Consider the following 20,737-nt stretch of genomic DNA (forward strand, 5'->3'; position numbering starts at 1 on the left):
AAAATCTAATTACTGATTTCCCCCAAAAAATCTAGGTTCTATTTTTTTTCAGTGCAAATTGTAACGTACACTTAAACCTCCTAAAAGAAAGTGCAAACTTACCCAAATGGAACCCTTTAGTTATTAACCAGTGACACAAATTCCCCAAATGATAATATATTTTTTTTATATTACAAAGACTTTATTTGTTTCAATATTTTCAGCACTTGACTGTGAAGAAGAGAAAGGATTTGTATTTGATGAGTGTGGTCCTGTATGTCCTCGTGACTGTTCTAATTACCAGACACCCATCAGTGATATGCCAGAACAGTGCTATAAACCATGTGAAGCTAGCTGTCAGTGTCCGGCAGATAAAGTCTTACATGAGGGCAGATGTATCAATCCAACTCAATGTCCACCAACTAACCGTGGAGATATTCCTGTCAATGGACGGTGATTGTGAACTTAAATTTACCACGATGATATTATTCCGGTCTAAATAAATGTTGAAATGATGTTATTTCAAGAACTTCATGACTGAGCTACGGTAGAGCAGGTTGAAGGTAGAAATAAGAGTTTTTGAAAAATGACAGAAAATGTTGTAGCGTCAAAATGAATACACATCATTTTTAAGAATGACAATTTCTAGGCATTATATGTTTGTTCTATGAAAGGCATAAGTTATGATTATGTATGTTGTACCAGATATTTCTTGTTATATTTTATGTGTGTGACACAGAGGGGATTTTTTCTGTGAAAAAGGCAAAATATTTAAGAATTGTGTAGATCATTCCACTTTAAATGGACTAAAAATGGGGGAGGGGGGATAAGAAATTAAATGAGATTTGACTTGAAGGCATTATTTCAATTAATCAGTGATTGGGATGATCCCATAAGGAACAAAGCTAGGGGGAAATTATATAAGAAACTATGATTACACATCTAACTGGGGGAAAAGGCTTCATCTTTATTCAGTTTTTCAAAGAACCAATTAGGTACTACATTGTAATGTATTGGATGTTTTTTTCCATACAAGGTGTGTTCCTTTGTTTTGGTAAGTGTTGCAATGGTGGGCATAATATAAGAATAGCACTGGATGATCCTGAAAATATTTTAGATTGTAAAATTGCAATGATGATAATATTTATAATAATAAGTTAAAGTTTTATTGAATAAAAGATAAAAAAAATAAAAGTCATTCATATTTCCTCATTCCCAAAATTAACAAATGTGCTTGGGAAAATGAAGTTCTTTTTAAAGTGGATGTGGTCTGGAATTTTAAAAATACTCATGAAAATTGCTGTAAGTTGTTATTTTTGCAGTGCCTGTATTAATGGTGTAATCAAAACACAAGACTATATACCTCATGGTTTATTTATCACAAACTATAGTGCTTTAAATTATATTCTGTATTTTTATAGAGAAATAGATTTAGTTCTTTATTGCGAAACTTGAATTTTTCACTATTGTCATGGTATCTATCACATATACTTTAAGTTTATATAATGAATTTACCATTTTGAGACATGACTGAATGGAGTTAGAATTGCATGCTTTAAGTAAGACATTTCATTAATCTTGGTTTAAATAAAACGTTGAATTTATGTGAGGAAAATAACAGTAAAATGGAAGAAGAAACTCTTCAACATGTTCAATAAAATTCTTTTTATTCTTTCTAATCTTTTATTAGATATATTTCCCATGCTGTGTTCTTGTAGCTAACAAAGTCACGAAATGTATGTATGTTATACAAAATCTAAATCAATGATATTATAACCCTTTTCATGTAAACTAAAGGTTCAAAATTGTTTATGATGATCTGATTGGCTTTCAGTGAGGGAAGGGGAGGGGATAGAGAAGTGTGGTCCCTAAAGAGGGGGCTGCTGTTATGAATAAATCTCCTATGTAGGTATTGGTTGTTCCACAGTTATGTATACTTTAACTTTTAAATCCAAGGTTGTTAGTTTTGTAAATGCACATGTTTAATCACTCAAAGTTGTTTTTGTTTTGTGAGATTGCTTTGTTTTTGCTTTGATATATCTTCATTGTAATTTTGTTAATGTTGTATGCTTCATTATTTATAGTCTTATGATACAGAATGAATGCTTTGTTACCACATGTTCATCTTAATTGTCTGTTATAGTAGAATAAGTAAATGTTTATCAATGATTCTTATTAGTCAGTTTCAGTACTTCACAAAACAGGGTTTTAATATGATATGGTAGACTTGATAATTTTTTTTTATATTTAAAGCAAAACCTATTTTTCAGTGAGTTTGAAACAAGACATTTTTATTTTTTCCTTTATTTTTAATAGAAACAGATACTTTCTTACTTTCCTTGCACATCCCAAAAGAGATGAAAGGGTGGTGCCTATGTTAATATCATTTACCAGTAAATAGTTTAATCATTTGTACAAGCCATTGTAGACTTATTGTATTTTTTCACTTTTATCAACACTGGTCCTTGTTACATGATACAGTAATGAGTACAAGCCATATAACAGTCAGATTTGGAAGTTTTATATTATAGTATTTGTGCAATATTTATTCACTTCATTAAAGGTTGTATGAAATTTCATTGTGTAAAATCTGTAACATTTAACATTAAATGTAGTTTATACACTTTTGTCTTGCTTTATATCATGTAGGCTGTTGTTATAACATACATATCCAATATATAGAAACCTTAAAAAAGGAACATCTACTACAGCATATGAATATATTTTTCATGGTCATGGGTTACCAGCTTCCTGTATTTCATGGTTGAGTAGTGGACAACCCTCTAACCAAGAAATCTTGTACCAAATATAAGACTTGTATCCATTGAGGATATTTTACCCTTTTTAGCTCACCTGACCTGAAAGGTCAAGTGAGCTTTTCTCATCACTTTGCATCCGTTGTCCGACGTCCGTAAATTTTTACAAAAATCTTCTCCTCTTAAACTACTGCACCAAATTTGACCAAGCTTGGCCACAATCATCATTGGGGTATCTAGTTTTGAAAATGTGTCCGATGACCCTGCCAACCTACCAAGATGGCCGCCATGGCTAAAAATAGAACATAGGGGTAAAATGCAGTTTTTGGCTTATGTCTCTGAAACTAAAGCATTTAGAGCAAATCTGACATCAGATGAAGATCTATCTGCATTGAAATTTTCAGATGAATCGGACAACCCGTTGTTGGGTTGCTGCCCCTGAATTAGTAATTTTAAGAAATTTTTGCAGCTTTTGGTTATTATCTTGAATATTATTATAGATAGAGATAAACTGTAAACAGCAATATTGTAGAGCTAAGTAAGACCTACAAATAAGTCAACATGATCAAAATGGTCAATTGACCCCTTAAGGAGTAATTGCCCTTTATAGTCAATTTTTAACAATTTTCATAAATTTTGTCAATCTTGTAAAATTTTACAAAATATTTTAACTACTGGGATAGATTCATAGGTTCATTATAGATAGAGATAATTGTAAGCAGCAAGAATGTTCAGTAAAGTAAGATCTACAAACACATTACCGTCACCAAAACACAATTTTGTCATGAATCCATCTGTGTCCTTCATTTATGATATGCACATAGACCAAGGTGAGCGACACAGGCTCTTTAGAGCCTCTAGTTTTAGAGAATGATTATAGATCCTTTGTTGAGCACTCTCACATACCCATGCCTCAACATGGTCACTGGTGAAACAAAATATCAACAGATACCTCAGTTCAAAGACTTGTTAGCTCTTACAAAATTAGACTGATATTATTTTTTTTTGTGGATATGCACATATGCATATTATGACCTTCATTTAATTCAGTTGTATTGTTCAGAGGAGGGGCAATGACATATGATGCAGTAGTAGATTTAGGTAAAAATTCCAAGTACTCATAAAAAAGTTTCATAATATTTTTCTGTCAATATGCCAATTTACATAGTATGTCCATATTATTTAAGTTTCATGAAAATCTGTAGTGTGGTTTTAAAGGAATTGCATTGACAAATTGTTACATTAGTATTAATAGGTCAAATTCAAAGTTAAAAAAGGCATAACTCCTAGAAAAAAATTGAATCATAATTATTTTGGACTTTCTTGTTTTTTTCAAAGCTTGGTCACCCACACATAAAAGAATGATCCTGATAGGAGTTTAAATTTTAATCTACTTATCATATGGAAGCAGACAAGTTGCAATGACATAAACAGGACTGACGAACGGTAACAAAACATTAAAGCATATAATTCAACTTTTACATATTGATTATTTTGACCAAAGCTGAGCATTCATACTAGTAATACTTATGACAGTCAATGGTTATACTCATATAGTGGCTTATTTTGTAATCTATACTGGTAAAATAAATTTTCGCATCCCTTGGATCCCCTTTATGATGTGTTTCATTTGACACTACTTACAATGCCTCAAATTTTTTTTTTTTTATTGTTGTTGCAAGTGTTTAATGGAACTATCAGATTGCATATAAACATTTATAAAAAAATATATGGAATACAAGGAGACATTTAGAATAACAGATATTCCAGAACAGACAACCAACTTTTTGATGACATCCTTAAATTTATGAAGGGATGAGGTCAACTTCACCATTTGGAACTCTTGGTTTAATAGCTTTGTTGTGAGCAGCAACTCTCTATCAATGAAATTATGATAGGACTTACAAGCGCGGGAATATCGTATCGACTGGGAGATATGTATAGATTATCAGGTTTATCGTATCGACTGGGAGATATGTATAGATTATCAGGTTTATTGTATCGACTGGGAGATATGTATTATCGTATCGACTGGGAGATATGTATAGATAATCAGGTTTATCGTATCGACTGGGAGATATGTATAGATTATCAGGTTTATTGTATCGACTGGGAGATATGTATTATCGTATCGACTGGGAGATATGTATAGATAATCGGGTTTATCCTATCGACTGGGAGATATGTATAGATAATCAGGTTTATCATATCGACTGGGAGATATGTATAGATAATCAGGTTTATCGTATCGACTGGGAGATATGTATAGATAATCAGGTTTATCGTATCGACTGGGAGGTATGTATAGATTATCAGGTTTATCGTATCGACTGGGAGATATGTATAGATTATCAGGATTATGGTATCGACTGGGAGATATGTATAGATTATCAGGTTTATCGTATCGACTGGGAGATATGTATTATCGTATCGACTGGGAGATATGTATAGATAATCAGGTTTATCGTATCGACTGGGAGATATGTATAGATAATCAGGTTTATCGTATCGACTGGGAGATATGTATAGATTATCAGGTTTATCGTATGGACTGGGAGATATGTATAGATTATCAGGTTTATCGTATCGACTGGGAGATATGTATAGATAATCAGGTTTATCTTATCGACTGGGAGATATGTAAAGATTATCAGGTTTATCGTATCGACTGGGAGATATGTATAGATAATCAGGTTTATCGTATCGACTGGGAGATATGTATAGATAATCAGGTTTATCGTATCGACTGGGAGGTATGTATAGATTATCAGGTTTATCGTATGGACTGGGAGATATGTATAGATTATCAGGTTTATTGTATCGACTGGGAGATATGTATTATCGTATCGACTGGGAGATATGTATAGATAATCAGGTTTATCGTATCTACTGGGAGATATGTATAGATAATCAGGTTTATCGTATCGACTGGGAGGTATGTATAGATTATCAGGTTTATCGTATCGACTGGGAGATATGTATAGATTATCAGGATTATGGTATCGACTGGGAGATATGTATAGATTATCAGGTTTATTGTATCGACTGGGAGATATGTATTATCGTATCGACTGGGAGATATGTATAGATAATCAGGTTTATCGTATCGACTGGGAGATATGTATAGATAATCAGGTTTATCGTATCGACTGGGAGGTATGTATAGATTATCAGGTTTATCGTATGGACTGGGAGATATGTATAGATTATCAGGTTTATCGTATCGACTGGGATATATGTATTATCGTATCGACTGGGAGATATGTATAGACAATCAGGTTTATCGTATGGACTGGGAGATATGTATAGATTATCAGGTTTATCGTATCGACTGGGAGATATGTATAGACAATCAGGTTTATCGTATGGATATGGAGATATGTATAGATTATCAGGTTTATCGTATGGACTGGGAGATATGTATAGATTATCAGGTTTATCGTATCGACTGGGAGATATGTATTATCGTATCAACTGGGAGATATGTATAGACAATCAGGTTTATCGTATGGACTGGGAGATATGTATAGATAATCAGGTTTATTGTATCGACTGGGAGATATGTATTATCGTATCGACTGGGAGATATGTATAGACAATCAGGTTTATCGTATGGACTGGGAGATATGTATAGATTATCAGGTTTATCGTATGGACTGGGAGATATGTATAGATTATCAGGTTTATCGTATCGACTGGGAGATATGTATAGATAATCAGGTTTATCGTATCGACTGGGAGATATGTATAGATAATCAGGTTTCTCTTATGGTTGGGGCCTGTTATCTATTTCTCGCATGAATAGATAATTCTCGTATCACACTGTCCGGAGTGTGATACGAAAAAGTGATACGAAAAATGCGTTAATTTGATTGGCCAACGAAACCTCCTGAAACGATATTGCGGCATTTTCATTGGCTATTCTTTAGGTCATTGTTGACAGTTAAAGGTCACAATGATGTACATTTCCTCCATTGCAACGGAGATAAGTGATTTCTTCAATAATATAGAAAATACGCACACTTTTCACCTTATTATATATTCTTATTCAAATATTATTACATTCTGAAGCGTACAAAATGTTTAAAAAAGTCTTATGTTGAAGATTAACGACGAACAGGACATATGACGTCACAATGCAGTTATGTTCAAGCGACTGGGTAGACGTTTCACGGATTTTTTTTTATTAAGCACAAAAAGCATGTTTACCATAAGAGAAATAGGTTTCACAACTCGGGAGAATTAGATATCGTTTGATATCAACTCTCTTTATTTAATTTAAATAGTAATAACAAACTCGCCACAGGCTCGTTTATTATTATATTGAAATTAAATAACTCGAGTTGATATCAAGCGATATCTAATTCTCACTCGTTATGAAACCTATAATTATCTTATCGACTGGGAGATATAGATAATCAGGTTTATTGTATTGACTGGGAGATATGTATAGATTATCAGGTTTATTGTATCGACTGGGAGATATGTCTAGATTATCAGGTTTATCGTATCGACTGGGAGATATGTATTATCGTATCGACTGGGAGATATGTATAGACAATCAGGTTTATCGTATGGACTGGGAGATATGTATAGATTATCAGGTTTATCGTATGGACTGGGAGATATGTATAGACAATCAGGTTTATCGTATCGACTGGGAGATATGTATAGATTATCAGGTTTATTGTATCGACTGGGAGATATGTATAGATTATCAGGTTTATCGTATGGACTGGGAGATATGTATAGATAATCAGGTTTATCGTATGGACTGGGAGATATGTATAGATTATCAGGTTTATCGTATGGACTGGGAGATATGTATAGATAATCAGATTTATTGTATCGACTGGGAGATATGTATAGATTATCAGGTTTCTACATTGATATCCACAAATATCAGCTGCCAGTTACAATGTGAACTTATTTGGTAAGTGAGTACTGTAAACGAGCTAAAAAGATTCACATTTTGTTAAGTTGCTGAAATTTTATGATACACATCTATAGAAGAAAACCTGATTATCTATTTATTGTTCTATTACTGGTCTTTTCCTCCCCCCACCCCAAGGTTTGATAACATCTCTTCACATTGTGATGTCCCTAATGATGCCTGCTCTCGTCTCAAAGTTGAGCAGGGTAACATAGATTTAGGAAAGGACAGCAAATACTCCATATGCAGGATTTGATAGATATGGAAATTTCACAATTAAGAACTTATAATCATCTCTTTTGTTGCAAAATTTTGTTTTCAACAGATCCTCAATGTCATTTCTATATGTAAGTCAAGATGTGAGGCAAACTTAACTGTATCTGTTGTATCCTTTATCTCAAGTTCCGAGGGAAAGATGTGTTCAACATAGTCATCAAATTTTGTTAAAATTTATTCAGTGAGAGAACATCATCTACAGAGCGACTGCTGCTAGCTTCTTCCTACTAAGTTCCTGTATGAAATCAGACTATGACCAAAGGAACAAGTCAGCAAGAAGACATTCTGAACATAAATACCCCTGTCAGACTTTCTGTGTTTACACAAGTTTTCAAGATCAAAATCAAAACAGGCATTTTCCTAAGTCAGGAATCTAATGTTGAGTACTTGTTGTTTGTTTATGTGGTTCATAAGTGTTGCTTGTTTCTCATTTTTTTATGGCCCTTTATAGCTTGCTGTAAGGTATGAGCCAAGGCTCTGTGTTGAAGACTGTACCTTCACCTATAATAGTTTACTTTTATAAATTGTGACTTGAATGGAGAATTGTCTCATTGGCACTCATACCACATCGTCTTATGTCTATTTTACCTTTATGTTTGTTAATGATTTTTAAGGTCATGTTGGCTATGTTGGTTTGAAGGCTAGATCATCACACATTTCTAAGAGTAATTTTGTTGAATTAGGCCCATAAATTTCAACATGAAATTTTTCAAATAGTTAACAATGACTTTATACACCAAATAACGAAAATAGCTTCCTTATGCAAGCTAAACATTGACAAGGCTTTCCTCTCAACTCTTTCTAGGTGGTTTTTAATGTAAGAATAATTTTACATATGCTGTATGTAAAATTGAGAATGGAAATGGGAATATTTCCAAGAGACAACAACCAAAACCAAAGAGCAGATAACAGTTGAAGGTCACCAATGGGTCTTCAAGGCAGTGTGAAAATCCCCCACCGCCGGACAGAGGTGGTCCTCAGCTGGCTCCTAAATAAAATTGTGAACTAATTCAGTGAAAATGGATGTTATACTATATTCCAAAACATATGAATGCATGAAAACTAAATATGAATGTAAAAAACATACAAGACTAACAAAGGCCAGAGGCTCACAACTTGGGACAGACGCAAAAATGTGACAGGGTTAAACTTGTTTTGTGAGATCGCAACCCTCCCTCTATACCTCTAGCCAATGTAGAATAAACCTTTTGTATTTATATTCGTAAATTTAGCAATATGCACAGTAAAACTCTATAAGAAGTCAGTCTGATGTTAGAATAGGTAACAAAAGACTACTAGCAGTTTTTGACATTACCTCTTCACCATATGAAAATCAAGTGCAATCCCTCCTGTTCTGTTTAGTATCATACTATCATAATATATATTAGAAGAACATAGGCAGCAATACACAGTTAGGAAAAAAACTTAAAATTGACACTCATAATTTTTAAACACCCTCTTTCCCTTCCTGTCTAACAAAGAAGGCTTTATATGTGTGTTATGTATGTATATACTTATAGAAAGAGAATCTTCCATAGATTCGATTTCTAATGGTCATAAGGGTGAAATATAATCCCTTTTGGGTGTAACCATGGCAACAATCTGCATTTCTTAGATACAAAATGTAGCAAAAAAGGGGGTGAACATGTCACAAAAGTCTCCAAAATTTGGTCTAAAGGAAAATTTCAATCAATTACAGTGATACCTTTCCTGAATCCATAGGTTTATATCTTTCAAGTGGTAAAAAAAAAATCATATGCTTTTCTGCTCGTTTTTCCATAAAATTGAATTGAAAAGATCGAGCGCAAAATCTTTGTTGATAAACACTACAATAATTTATGTACCTATGGACGGTACGGATAGGAAAGTACGGACTATCAATCATATAAATGGCCTATAAAACATGTTAAAAACAATCTAAATGTTCATATAAACCCACTAAGAAGGCTATATTATTCTTCAAGTATCTAAAAATCAATTTTATTGTACAAAAACTTTCATATATAAAAAATATACAGGGGCCATAATGCGAAACTAAACTTCTAACTGTGTATTGCTACCATAACCTTGTATCATGGCCAACAAATGGTTATAAAATTAATGTGTTTATTTCTGATGCAAAGAACCTATGAGTGAATCAATATTAATACCAAAATATGCAATCTTTAATGACCTGACAACAGTATCGTAACTATATCCCTTCCGAATAAATCTGTTTAAAGATTTGGTAAGCTTCTACAGGTGCAACCAAACTTGCAAACAAAATATTTGTATCTGTAAGAATTGGGTTAAAGTAATTTGGGGTTCATGTAACAAATATCTGGACTTGAAAAAATGATATATAAGTTCATTGAAATCTAAAACGTCACTATAGACCACCAGAGAGAGGTAAGATTGACTAAAATTCTACAGGATATAGACACAGAACTCAACTCATATTTCATATTGCTGCACTACTAAATGCAGCCAGGACATAAAATGATTTGCATAAATGGAGGAGTGTATAACTTTACATACAGATGTTTCATGAACTCCTCATCATCATGTCAGCCTCAAGGGTGATTTCAAGATTTCTTAGAAGACTAATGGTTACCTGTGTATTTGTATTTTTTGGTCAACTTGTTTAGTTTGGTTGTGCGTATTTACCAAACATCTTTAGATGTACTGTCTTGGAGATGCTGAAGAAAATTTCTTCATTAAATTAACTACAAATCTAATTACCCAAATTATCATTTTTTATTGGTCCACATACATTGTACAAAATGGTTTGTCTGACACAATAAAACATTATTTCCTAAACATAGTTTAAATTGACTACAAGCTGGTGACGCAATTTAATATTTCATTCGTCATAGAAGTGGATATATTAAGATGTGTTTAACTACATGTCATTGTACCATTTAAAATATGGCCATAAAACAGCTGTTTTTACACAATAAACAAAAGATTTATTGTACTTCCTCTCAATGTATTCAAATGTACATAGATATGTTTTCAACCTGTGCATATACATGTAAAATAAAATGCAAATAATTGTGTCAAAGGTAAAATGAAATTTATCACCGCCATTAAAAGCATAAATATACAGTATACATAAAAGGCCTGCCTTTATCATTAATATAATGAGATAAAATTGATAATCCATAAATATACCATCTTTCCTCTCAAAACCTTCACTCTTCTTAAAACTAAACATGACATTCCTTTAAAACAATCTTTCTGTCTTTGGACTTTATGTAACTCTATATATTTCAATGTTAATCACAGGCATACCAATAGAAAACTTCCCACTAGAGGGACTCAATTGATAGGTGTACATTTTAACAAGTCATTTAACAAAAATACTTAAAAAAACTAAGAAATCAACCACATAAAAAACGTACACATGTATGGATGAAATTGAAATCATGAACAATAATTAAGATGCCCCAGTTCTAATGATAGTTGATTGGAGAAAACTTCAAAAAACTACATTTTTAAAATAAAAAATCAACAAAACATTTCTCATTATTGGTGGGAATGCTTACCGGTAATTTAATATCTGAAAATTTATATTTTGATACAATGGATATGTTAGAAAATAAATAAAATCGTATCCACAGCATTATCTTGAATTTTTAACTGAATCTTCTTTTGAATTTTTCAAACTGATAAAAACAATCAGATCTTTTACTTGACTTCAGGAAATAAATACAAAAGGTTTGGCAGTTTTCTCTTTAATAGCCAATAAAATAAAACTAAAGTAGAATCTTAAACAGTTTCTGTCATAAATAATATAAAATGTCTTTTTATCTTCATTGAGTTTCTTGTCCTTCTGGCTCATATTGTTGTACCTGTAAGTATACATATAATTTTACATCAATGCACCTGGTTTTATCTCCAATATAAGTTTACAAATGTGTATTTGATATTCAAAGCCATTTTGATTTAAGATATTAAAATAATTTGGGTGTGTGCATATAATGTAAAATATGGAGAGATTAGGTGGAAATCAAAGTTGACATGTTTGCTTTCAAACAGTAGATAAAAACATTTTTCTAATTTTTATGATTCTGATATTGAATACGTTTTTTTGGTATCTGTTGAATAATTATGAACAGCCACTATTGTTGTTTTCCTCATTTTTTGGTAGCCCTTATGTACATCTGTCTCAAAATTGGTATGATGACTCACATAGCCAAGTAACAAGCATTATATCTATCATTATAACACCACAAAAAGAATTTACATAAGATTGATTACTGTTCTGGCTTACAATAACTGAAGAATAAGACTAGATACACCAAAGCTTATATAGTATAAACAGCTACTATAGCGGAAAATAGATTTTTGAAGAAGATATTTGAAAACAACTACATAGATTGAGCTTGCAAGTATTCTTCCAACAATGTGTCTAGCTACCTTATTCACAATAACTATTTTTCTTTGCCATCACACAATAGCCATCTAGGTTAAGTTATATACAGAAAATCCTTGGTATTGTCTATTATACAAATTGGGGGAAAAGATATTTACAGCATACATTTTGTTTATATGCTCTAATCCTTATTTTTATATCTATACCTGAATAATTTCATTCAGAATATGTGACCCATAAATACTTTTAGAATAAATCTAGAGAGTTCTATGATCCTTAATATTGTGAGCTCTCTCTGTAGAGATCTGCAAGCTAGAAATCCTTAATCTTTAAGTGCATCAGAATAATAAATCTTCTTTATTTCTATAGCATGTATAGCAATTTAAGGACTATACTTACATTTGCTATCTGATATAAATCAAAGTTTGCAACCTTAGTCATACATATAAATACTATATCAACAGAAAACTGACCCTTAGTGAATGTTTGTCTTCATCAAGTATTTTTCCCCTTATCCTAAACTTAATCAGATATATAAAAACAGTATTTTGACAGCCTAGTACAGAATATGTTATACATTTTTGGAACTACATTTCTCTTTGAAAAGGTTTAACAAACCATAAAGCTAAGCGCTTTACATGTTCAAATGGTAATGACCTTTGATCAATTACATTATTAGCTTCTCTTTTGCTCAACATGTATTTTTTTGTTTAAATCTTCATAAATGACCATGTTTAAGACAATCTTCTGAAATGATCTTTACCTTTGTTTTTAATTCATTGTTTTCCTCTGTCAGCTGTTCTATTTTCTGTCTAAGTTCTGTTACTTCTAATTTTAAAGCCTCAACATCCGCTGTTTCTGGACCTGAAGCTCCCAAATGCTGTTTTAAAAAGCTAAAAAACTGGTTAAGGAAATTATACTTCTATTGAATAGCTATTCAAATTAAACTGTAAAAAAGAAGCTTTTAATTCATGTAAATGCTCCTAACAAATCAACGTAACAAGAATTTACATTATATAACACCATCTCCTGCTTCTGACGAGTCACACTATTTCCAACTCTTTACAGGTAATGTTCTTATGATCACCACTGTTCAAGGTTACATGATAGATTGAGCCCTTACAAACAAGTAAGACACTGCCACATTCTTTGCCTAAACGAAGCCAGTAATTGTGGTTGTTGTGGATTTCTGTCTGTTGTATTTGTTTCTTATTTATTGGCTATCTCCTGTAAATTGTGACAAATTCAAGGTCATGCCAGGTTTTTTTGGTAGCTATACAGGTATGGTTTGGCATTTACTCATTGTTGAAGAACATACCTTGATAAATAGCTAACTAAATCCACTTCACTTAACACTTGGACCTTTAACATAAACTTTAACCTGATAAAAGACATGCTAATTTATTAACTCAGACATCACTAAGCAATATCAAATGCCCTTACTATCATAGAATGTTACGAAGATGAATTTACATAACGTACAGAGAACAAAATCAGTGTTTTAATTTGATTGTAGATGTTTTTGTTTTAATGTTATAATTTATTAATTTCAAATTAGCCCATTGACTTATTTTAAGGATACTCCAATGCATTATTTGGCTTTTCTGGTTCTTCATACAACCCAACCAAAACTGAAAAAGAAAATGATAATTCATAAATTACATAATACTGATACTACATAAATTTATCAAACAGAAATACTTAAAATATGTGTGAAGTATGGAAATAATAGAAAGACCATAAAAAGACATTACAACTGTCAAACATAATAGCGTCTTTGTGTTTGCTGCCTTCTATAACATGCAGTATAAACATGATAAAAGATTTCAACCATTTTTTTCTGAATGTGTAATTCAGAATTCTTTTACTACTGAAAATTATGACATCTCTGCTTCATAATGGACCTTGAGAAAAAATTATTAAAAACTCTGAGATATTTCTTGTCATATGATACATGTACCTAATAGTGTACTTGCAGTTCCTTCACACCATGCATCATCATTACCAATTTTCCACTTATTACTTTTGCCATTTTTTTCAACAGCTTGACTCGTAATTATTGATTGATATTATGAGTCCAATCCATTTTACTTTTACTAAATAACATATGTAAACTTAACAGATTTTAAATTGGTTTTTATAATGACTAGTCTTAAGCATACACATGCATATTGAAATAACAAAAAAAATAAATATGTATTAATCTAATATACCACTTTTAAGTTCATCCTTCACTGGAAAAAACTTGTCAATTATACGCGCTTTTATGACGTCATTTAACAGATAGAGGGGTCGCCTGTATCCCTGCACCATTTACGTTCATCAAGCGTCTTAGTGATCGTCATAGTGCATGATAAACTACAAATAATGGTTGGTCTGTAGGTACTTAATGACAATTCCCTAATGACAGCAATGCTGATTGTCAATTTTGAGAATTCAATTTGCCGAATAATTCGTACAATATAGAATTATAGTTTTCCAACTACTCGCTCAACATTGGAATGGAAGTGACGACGCCCCTAAACGCACAAATGACATTCACTAAAACCAGAGTTTTTGACGGAAATGCATCCAAATCGAAAGTTGTCTATTAATTTTATGCATCATACCTTTTGTTAAGGCATCTAATACACCTGCTTTCTCTAAATATTTTCTGAACTCCTCTCTCTTGCTGTCAGCTCCCTACAGTGTAAATTTTATTTCATAAGTGATCATTGCAAGAAATTTGTAGAAACAAGTCGTCTAGTCTCAAAGGAAACTGTATCATTATTCATGAACTTTTGAATCTTCACCTAAAAACCACCTTCAACATCAGCATGACCATGGTGGCAGTAAAACTATTTTTCTGCATTTATGGTGAAATATAATTTAGAAGAATACATTTTTTAGAAAGGAGAATGTTCACAATAGACTACAAATTTTCATATTAAATAAGTTTTGATATAAATACAAAATAAACTGTACATGTTGACTCAGAGCTATTATCCAGAATTTAAATTAATTCTGATTCATATAATTCCTTGTTTTAGTTTATATATCATTGATCATGTTGATATGCTTTATATATACACAAACTACATGTAGATGTGTCAAAGCGACACGAATGGCCCCATCTCCAAAAATTGAAAAATCTGCAATTTCAATTACACATGTGGACACAAACATGATGGTAGTCTCACATATAAAAGAATCAGCTAAAAATCTGGAGGCGTATAGAAAAAAGTTGTAAACCCTTAATTTTAGAAAAAATTAGCGGAGTGGAACAAAACTTAAACTTGATCTGTAACTCATCATGGTTAGCTCACATACCAAAAATCAGCCCAATATCTGAAAGTGTTTAGAAAAAAAGTCTGCATAACAGCGATTTTCAAAATTTTATTAAAGTCCAAAGCCAAAAATTACAGCAAAAATTAGCAGAGCAGCGAAACTTAAACTTGATCTGTAACTTATCATGAATAACTCACAAACCAAAAAATCATCCAAATATCTGAAAGTGTTTAGAAAAAAAGTCTGTATAATTGTGATTTTCAACAATTTATCAAAGTCCAAAGCCCATAATTTTGTCAAAAATTAGCGAAGCAGAACAAAACTTAAACTTGATCTGTAACTCATCATGGAAAACTTATATTCCAAAGATCAGTCCAATATCTGAAGCGGTTTTCAAAAAAAACTCTGTATAATGGTTTGTTGTGGAATGACGGAATTTTGGAATTTCAGACAGGGGTAAAACTATATGTCGCGACCACTTAGTGGCGGGGCCATAAAAACTAAACTTAAATTCATTAAGTTTGTATTTTTTTTTAACATTATTTGTTTGAATAAGACTATAAAATTGTGTGATGCTAGATTTGACTTCTAGTTGCTAAACTTGTCTTCTTGTCGCTGCTGTGTCAGAATCTAATGGAGTAATTCTTTCTGTCGAATTATACTTTCAAAATCTAACAGTACACTCAATTGCTATAATTTGTTCAAAACATCCTAAACAATGACTGTCTATACCGTTCGCCACTGGTCCAATGTCCCAGACTAGAACAATTCTATTTGGGCTAGCAAGTATTTGCAAAACATTGTTCAGACACATAATGAAAAATGGCAAAATATTGGTCTTTTCCCGTAAGTCTTTGGATTAGAAGAAGTAAATGTAGTAGAAGTTGGTAAAGTTTTGGTGCAGACTGATTGACTTGAACATCTTTTCAATTTTGTTGTACTCACAATAAAATTACACATAAAATTGAGAAAGGAAATGGGGAATGATTTAAAAGACAACAACCCAACCATAGAGCAGATAACAGCCAAAGGCCACCAATGAACCTTCAATGTAGCGAGAAACTCCCGAACACGGAGGCGTCCTTCAGCTGGCCCCTTAAAAAATATGTATACTAGTACAGTGAGAATGGACCTCATACTAAACTCTGAATTATACGTAAGAAACTAAAATTAAAAATCATACAGGACTAACAAAGGCCAGAGGCTCCTGACTTGGGACAGGCCCAAAATAGCGGCAGGGTTAAACATGTCTATGAGATCGTAACCCTTCCCCTATACCTCTATAGTCTTTTACTTTGATTCTGAAAAATTGGAGACCACAACTGACTTTACACTAACAGTGGAGTCCCCACAGCCTGTGATATTGCACATTAGCTGATTTCATCATATCAACACATTAATATAAATAAAATCATTCTTGTTATTGTTTAAGCCTTCTGAAGGGGAAAAAAAGAATAAAATTGATAAGTTCAAGAGTTCATTAATAACTGCAATTCCTTGATTTACCATATTTGGTCAATTTCCATTAAAAAAATACATCATCAGATAAAATTTGTTTTACCTAAGTCAAATTTAATTATGATATGAAATAATTTTTTGCTCTGCATCCATTGGCAGTGTGTTTCACTGTTTGGTTCAAATTCAGCTACATTTCGTAGTATAAAATCTTTCCTTTATTCAAAATAACCTATTTTTGTAAGGCATGCGAGAAATCACCAGACATTGGAGGAACTCTCAGAAAAGGGGATTCCCTAATTTTGGACACACATTACTAAAAATTCTGAGGATGAAACCATACAAACAGAAGATTTTATAAAATAAAAGTATGTTATGAATACGTTCACACAATTTTATCCAATTTTTGGTTTTATTTGTTGAATGAAGTGAAGTCAAAAGTCTTAGGTGTGCAGATACACCGGACTGCACCGCAACATTAATTTAAGCTGGTAATAACTTCCTTGAATTTGTAAGACATTCCTTTTTTCATAACAAACTTATCCCATTATCTTTTTCTTCTAATTACCAAAACACATCTTTTATACTTTATTCCATTATTTTAACAAGAATAGAATAACAGTCAAACTAATTTGCAATATATGACTTAAAACAGAATTATTCAGAAAAGATTGAAAAATCTGTCCTGGGTCACCTTTAGTTTTTAATTAGTTTTACTGTATTTGATTCAAGTTCGTCCATTGAAACTATACGGTTATTTAAACAGAGAAGAAGACTATTTTACGCCAATTTTGAGATAAAGTATACCCTGTAAGTTGTCATGATGTCTGATGTTGTTCTTCAATCTCGTTTCAAACAGGTCCAGTTAGGAATGGTTGCTATCAAGGTTTCGGTAACATGCGCAGTGACCGGTGAAGAACCTAGATGATAACAGGTCTCAAATAAAACTTTACAATTGTGATAAACGATCAAGTCAAATTTAAAAGTTCAATGAAGATTGGTTTGATGTAAAACTGCGGAAGAAAATAATATTTTTTCTTGTTATAATGTAAAATGCCAAAGTAGTTATCATTTAGTTTGTACGGTCAAACTTAACTTCCGTTTTTCGGAATTTGTAGCTTTATCCATTCGTTTGATGAAAAGACCCGAAAAATGTAGGAAAAAAAAATCGTCTGTTTTTGAGTTTTGGAGGCATTTTCAAAATGATTGGTGTTTCTCTAATTATTCAACGGTATTTTAAAAATGAATTACTAAATACTTTAGGTTGCTTTATGACACTGTTAAGATTATTTTCCCCTTTCCTGACATGTATGAAAAAGCAAGAAGAAGAAGGGTCTTTCAGTTTTAAGTCTTTTAAAGAGACAGGCCAGCACTGCCTCAGTCACTGAGTCAGTGCCCTCAATCATTCATTGACTTATTTTCATTTTTTATTTTTTCAGAGTTACAGAGACAATCTCACCCTTCATAAATCAAGTGCAAACTGCTGAATAGATTACACAGGAACAAATTATACTATTACTATTTTGACGGGATACACCTTATCGTTATTTGTCCTCCATTACTGGATATCACACTGGTTCCCGTAAAATTTTGACGTCATAAAACAAAATATCTGAAGCCACAATGGAAAAGTGATTGTTGTATGCGTCAAAAGTTCAAGCGGCTGGTTCAGCCGTCCGATAAGGCTAATAGCGATAAGGTGTATTGCTTCCTTTAGAAAATGTGGTATAGATACTTAGTCAGCCATAAGTGGTTGAGCTAAGGAAGTACTTCTTTAGCTCAGTCGGTTAACACACTGCCTTGTAACACAGAGGTCTCGGGGTTCGATTCCAGGTGGAGACAAGCAATTTTGTAATGAAATTCATGCACTCCGGACGCCACGATATCCCAAGTCAAAGTGAACTGCAGTTCTTTAGCAGTTAATTAGCATTCACAGTTCCCACTTGACAGCAGTTATTTGGCAGTTTATTAGCATTCACAGTTACCAAATATAAGGCAATGATTAATTTGCATAAAGGCATTCCAATAGCATTCCATAGCTGTTTCTTAGCAGTTTATTTAGCCTTCACAGTTCTTTGGCAGTTATTTTTAACGAAAAATTTAAATGAGATCTGAATATTCATGAGAACTGCTATAATAACAGCTATCAAATAATGAATATTCATGAGAACTGCTATAATAACAGCTGTCAATAATGAATATTCATGCCAACTGCTAAGTTTTACATCCTAATATGGTTTTATAAACTGCTAATAACTGCTGTGGAATGCTATCAGATCTGCCAAAAGTTGCAATAGAAATACAAAGGCGACACATGAATACTGGTAATCAATATACAGTGTACAAGATATGAAAGCAAAAATTATTAAAATTCTAATATTTTACTGTAAGTCTTATGTGAAATTTCAAAAAGTTGTACTTAAACTTATATTTGTAATTAGAGCAGTAACTATACAATCTAATCACAGACTTAATTTTAAGGGAATGTAAAAAAAAAAAAGAGTAGCACTTACTTTAGCTGGTCTTAGACACTTTATTAATTATATAAGTGGCCGTAATGATATAGGAACAATTAAAAATGCACTTTAATTATCAAAACTTTTAAAAAAGCAACTTATTTAAGAGCTATTACTGCTAAGAGGCTTATCACTACCTTGACTAATTGATTTTCAAATAAGAAGTTATTTCATTGTTATCATTATTTTATTACCAAACATGCCAAATGTACTGTTTTTATTCTATTAAATGTGGACCAAAAGACAACAGTTATATCCTCTTTCTCTTTTGGAATTTTAAATAAATAAATTCTTGATACATGTAATATATATTATGTTTCTTTTTTCTGAAACAAACTAAAGTAAAATTATATATTATAAATTAATTTCATTAAATTGATTGTTTGGACAATTTTAACCAATCAGCTATTTGCAGTCTAGGTTTACCTATGAATTCCCTCCCCCTTTTTTCAACTCTCAAATATGATTAGATTTGTTTTTTTAACAAAATAATAGATTAAAATAATCATATCTATTTTTTTCAAATAACATCTTGAACTGTAAATATATATATGCTAGTATTCTAATACAATCCTGTCAACATCAGATATTCTATTTAAAGGGAAACTTCGCAAAAAAATCAAAAATTGATATTATGTTCATTCTGTATAAAAATGCTCAAATTCATAGATATTAAAGTTTTATTCCGCTAGATAAGCGATCACCATCGATTTTAAATTTAGAGTATTAATTCTCTGAGTTCCGCCATTTTGTCCTTCTTTCCCGATTAATGAAACGATATGTCTATAAACCACAAAGAAACAAAACTACAGTAACCGATGTAGTCGTAATTGCGTGTCGATATCTTGTCAATCGTACGGTTGTTTTATCCGACTAACTAACCATGGTCTGTTGTTTTTAAACTTGATATTGGAATTAGGTGAAAAGTCAAAGTTGAAATCATAAATAAGTGTTCCGTGAAAATTGTTTTCGAAAATCTAATTTGTTCATAATTCTTTAAAGTAATAAACCGTTTTCAAATAAATTTTTATCTTCCCTCTTCTGATTACCAGCATGGCTAAAGGTATTACTTCCAAAGGTATTGTGAGGGGTGTGATGTGACACGTCCAGGTATTCAAGCGATTTCCTGTCGGGCTTGCAAGTTCACGCATCGTTTCACTTCTGCAGGTATTGATCAGTGTACACGGCTGATAACCTT

General features: G+C 32.1%; 3 protein-coding genes across 5 annotated transcripts in view; 2 read left to right on the top strand and 1 right to left on the bottom strand.

The window, feature by feature from the left end:
* Window positions 1-2,602, top strand: part of LOC143048505 (uncharacterized) — a 155,583-nt gene extending 152,981 nt beyond the window's left edge. For all 3 annotated transcript variants that reach the window (XM_076222195.1, XM_076222197.1, XM_076222196.1), the window contains one exon: window positions 204-2,602. In XM_076222195.1, the coding sequence (XP_076078310.1) occupies window positions 204-436 (233 nt within the window). In that variant the 3' untranslated portion in view covers window positions 437-2,602. The remainder of the gene's footprint in view (window positions 1-203) is intronic.
* An 8,059-nt stretch (window positions 2,603-10,661) lies between these two features.
* Window positions 10,662-17,988, bottom strand: LOC143048510 (c-Myc-binding protein-like). The gene is made up of 5 exons (XM_076222201.1): window positions 17,831-17,988; window positions 14,911-14,983; window positions 13,884-13,932; window positions 13,065-13,194; window positions 10,662-11,777 (listed from the first exon to the last, which is right to left on the bottom strand). Exons 1-5 carry the CDS (start codon window positions 17,843-17,845, stop codon window positions 11,739-11,741), a joined length of 306 nt encoding a protein of 101 aa, XP_076078316.1. The 5' UTR covers window positions 17,846-17,988; the 3' UTR covers window positions 10,662-11,738.
* Window positions 17,989-18,162: 174 nt separating this feature from the next.
* LOC143048509 (serine-protein kinase ATM-like) overlaps window positions 18,163-20,737 on the top strand; it is a 99,633-nt gene continuing 97,058 nt past the window's right edge. The window contains exon 1 of the mRNA XM_076222200.1: window positions 18,163-18,254. The gene's annotated coding sequence lies outside the window, so the exon portion shown is untranslated. The remainder of the gene's footprint in view (window positions 18,255-20,737) is intronic.

Source organism: Mytilus galloprovincialis, chromosome 10, assembly GCF_965363235.1.
Source record: "Mytilus galloprovincialis chromosome 10, xbMytGall1.hap1.1, whole genome shotgun sequence".
NCBI classification, from domain to species: Eukaryota; Metazoa; Mollusca; class Bivalvia; order Mytilida; family Mytilidae; genus Mytilus; species Mytilus galloprovincialis.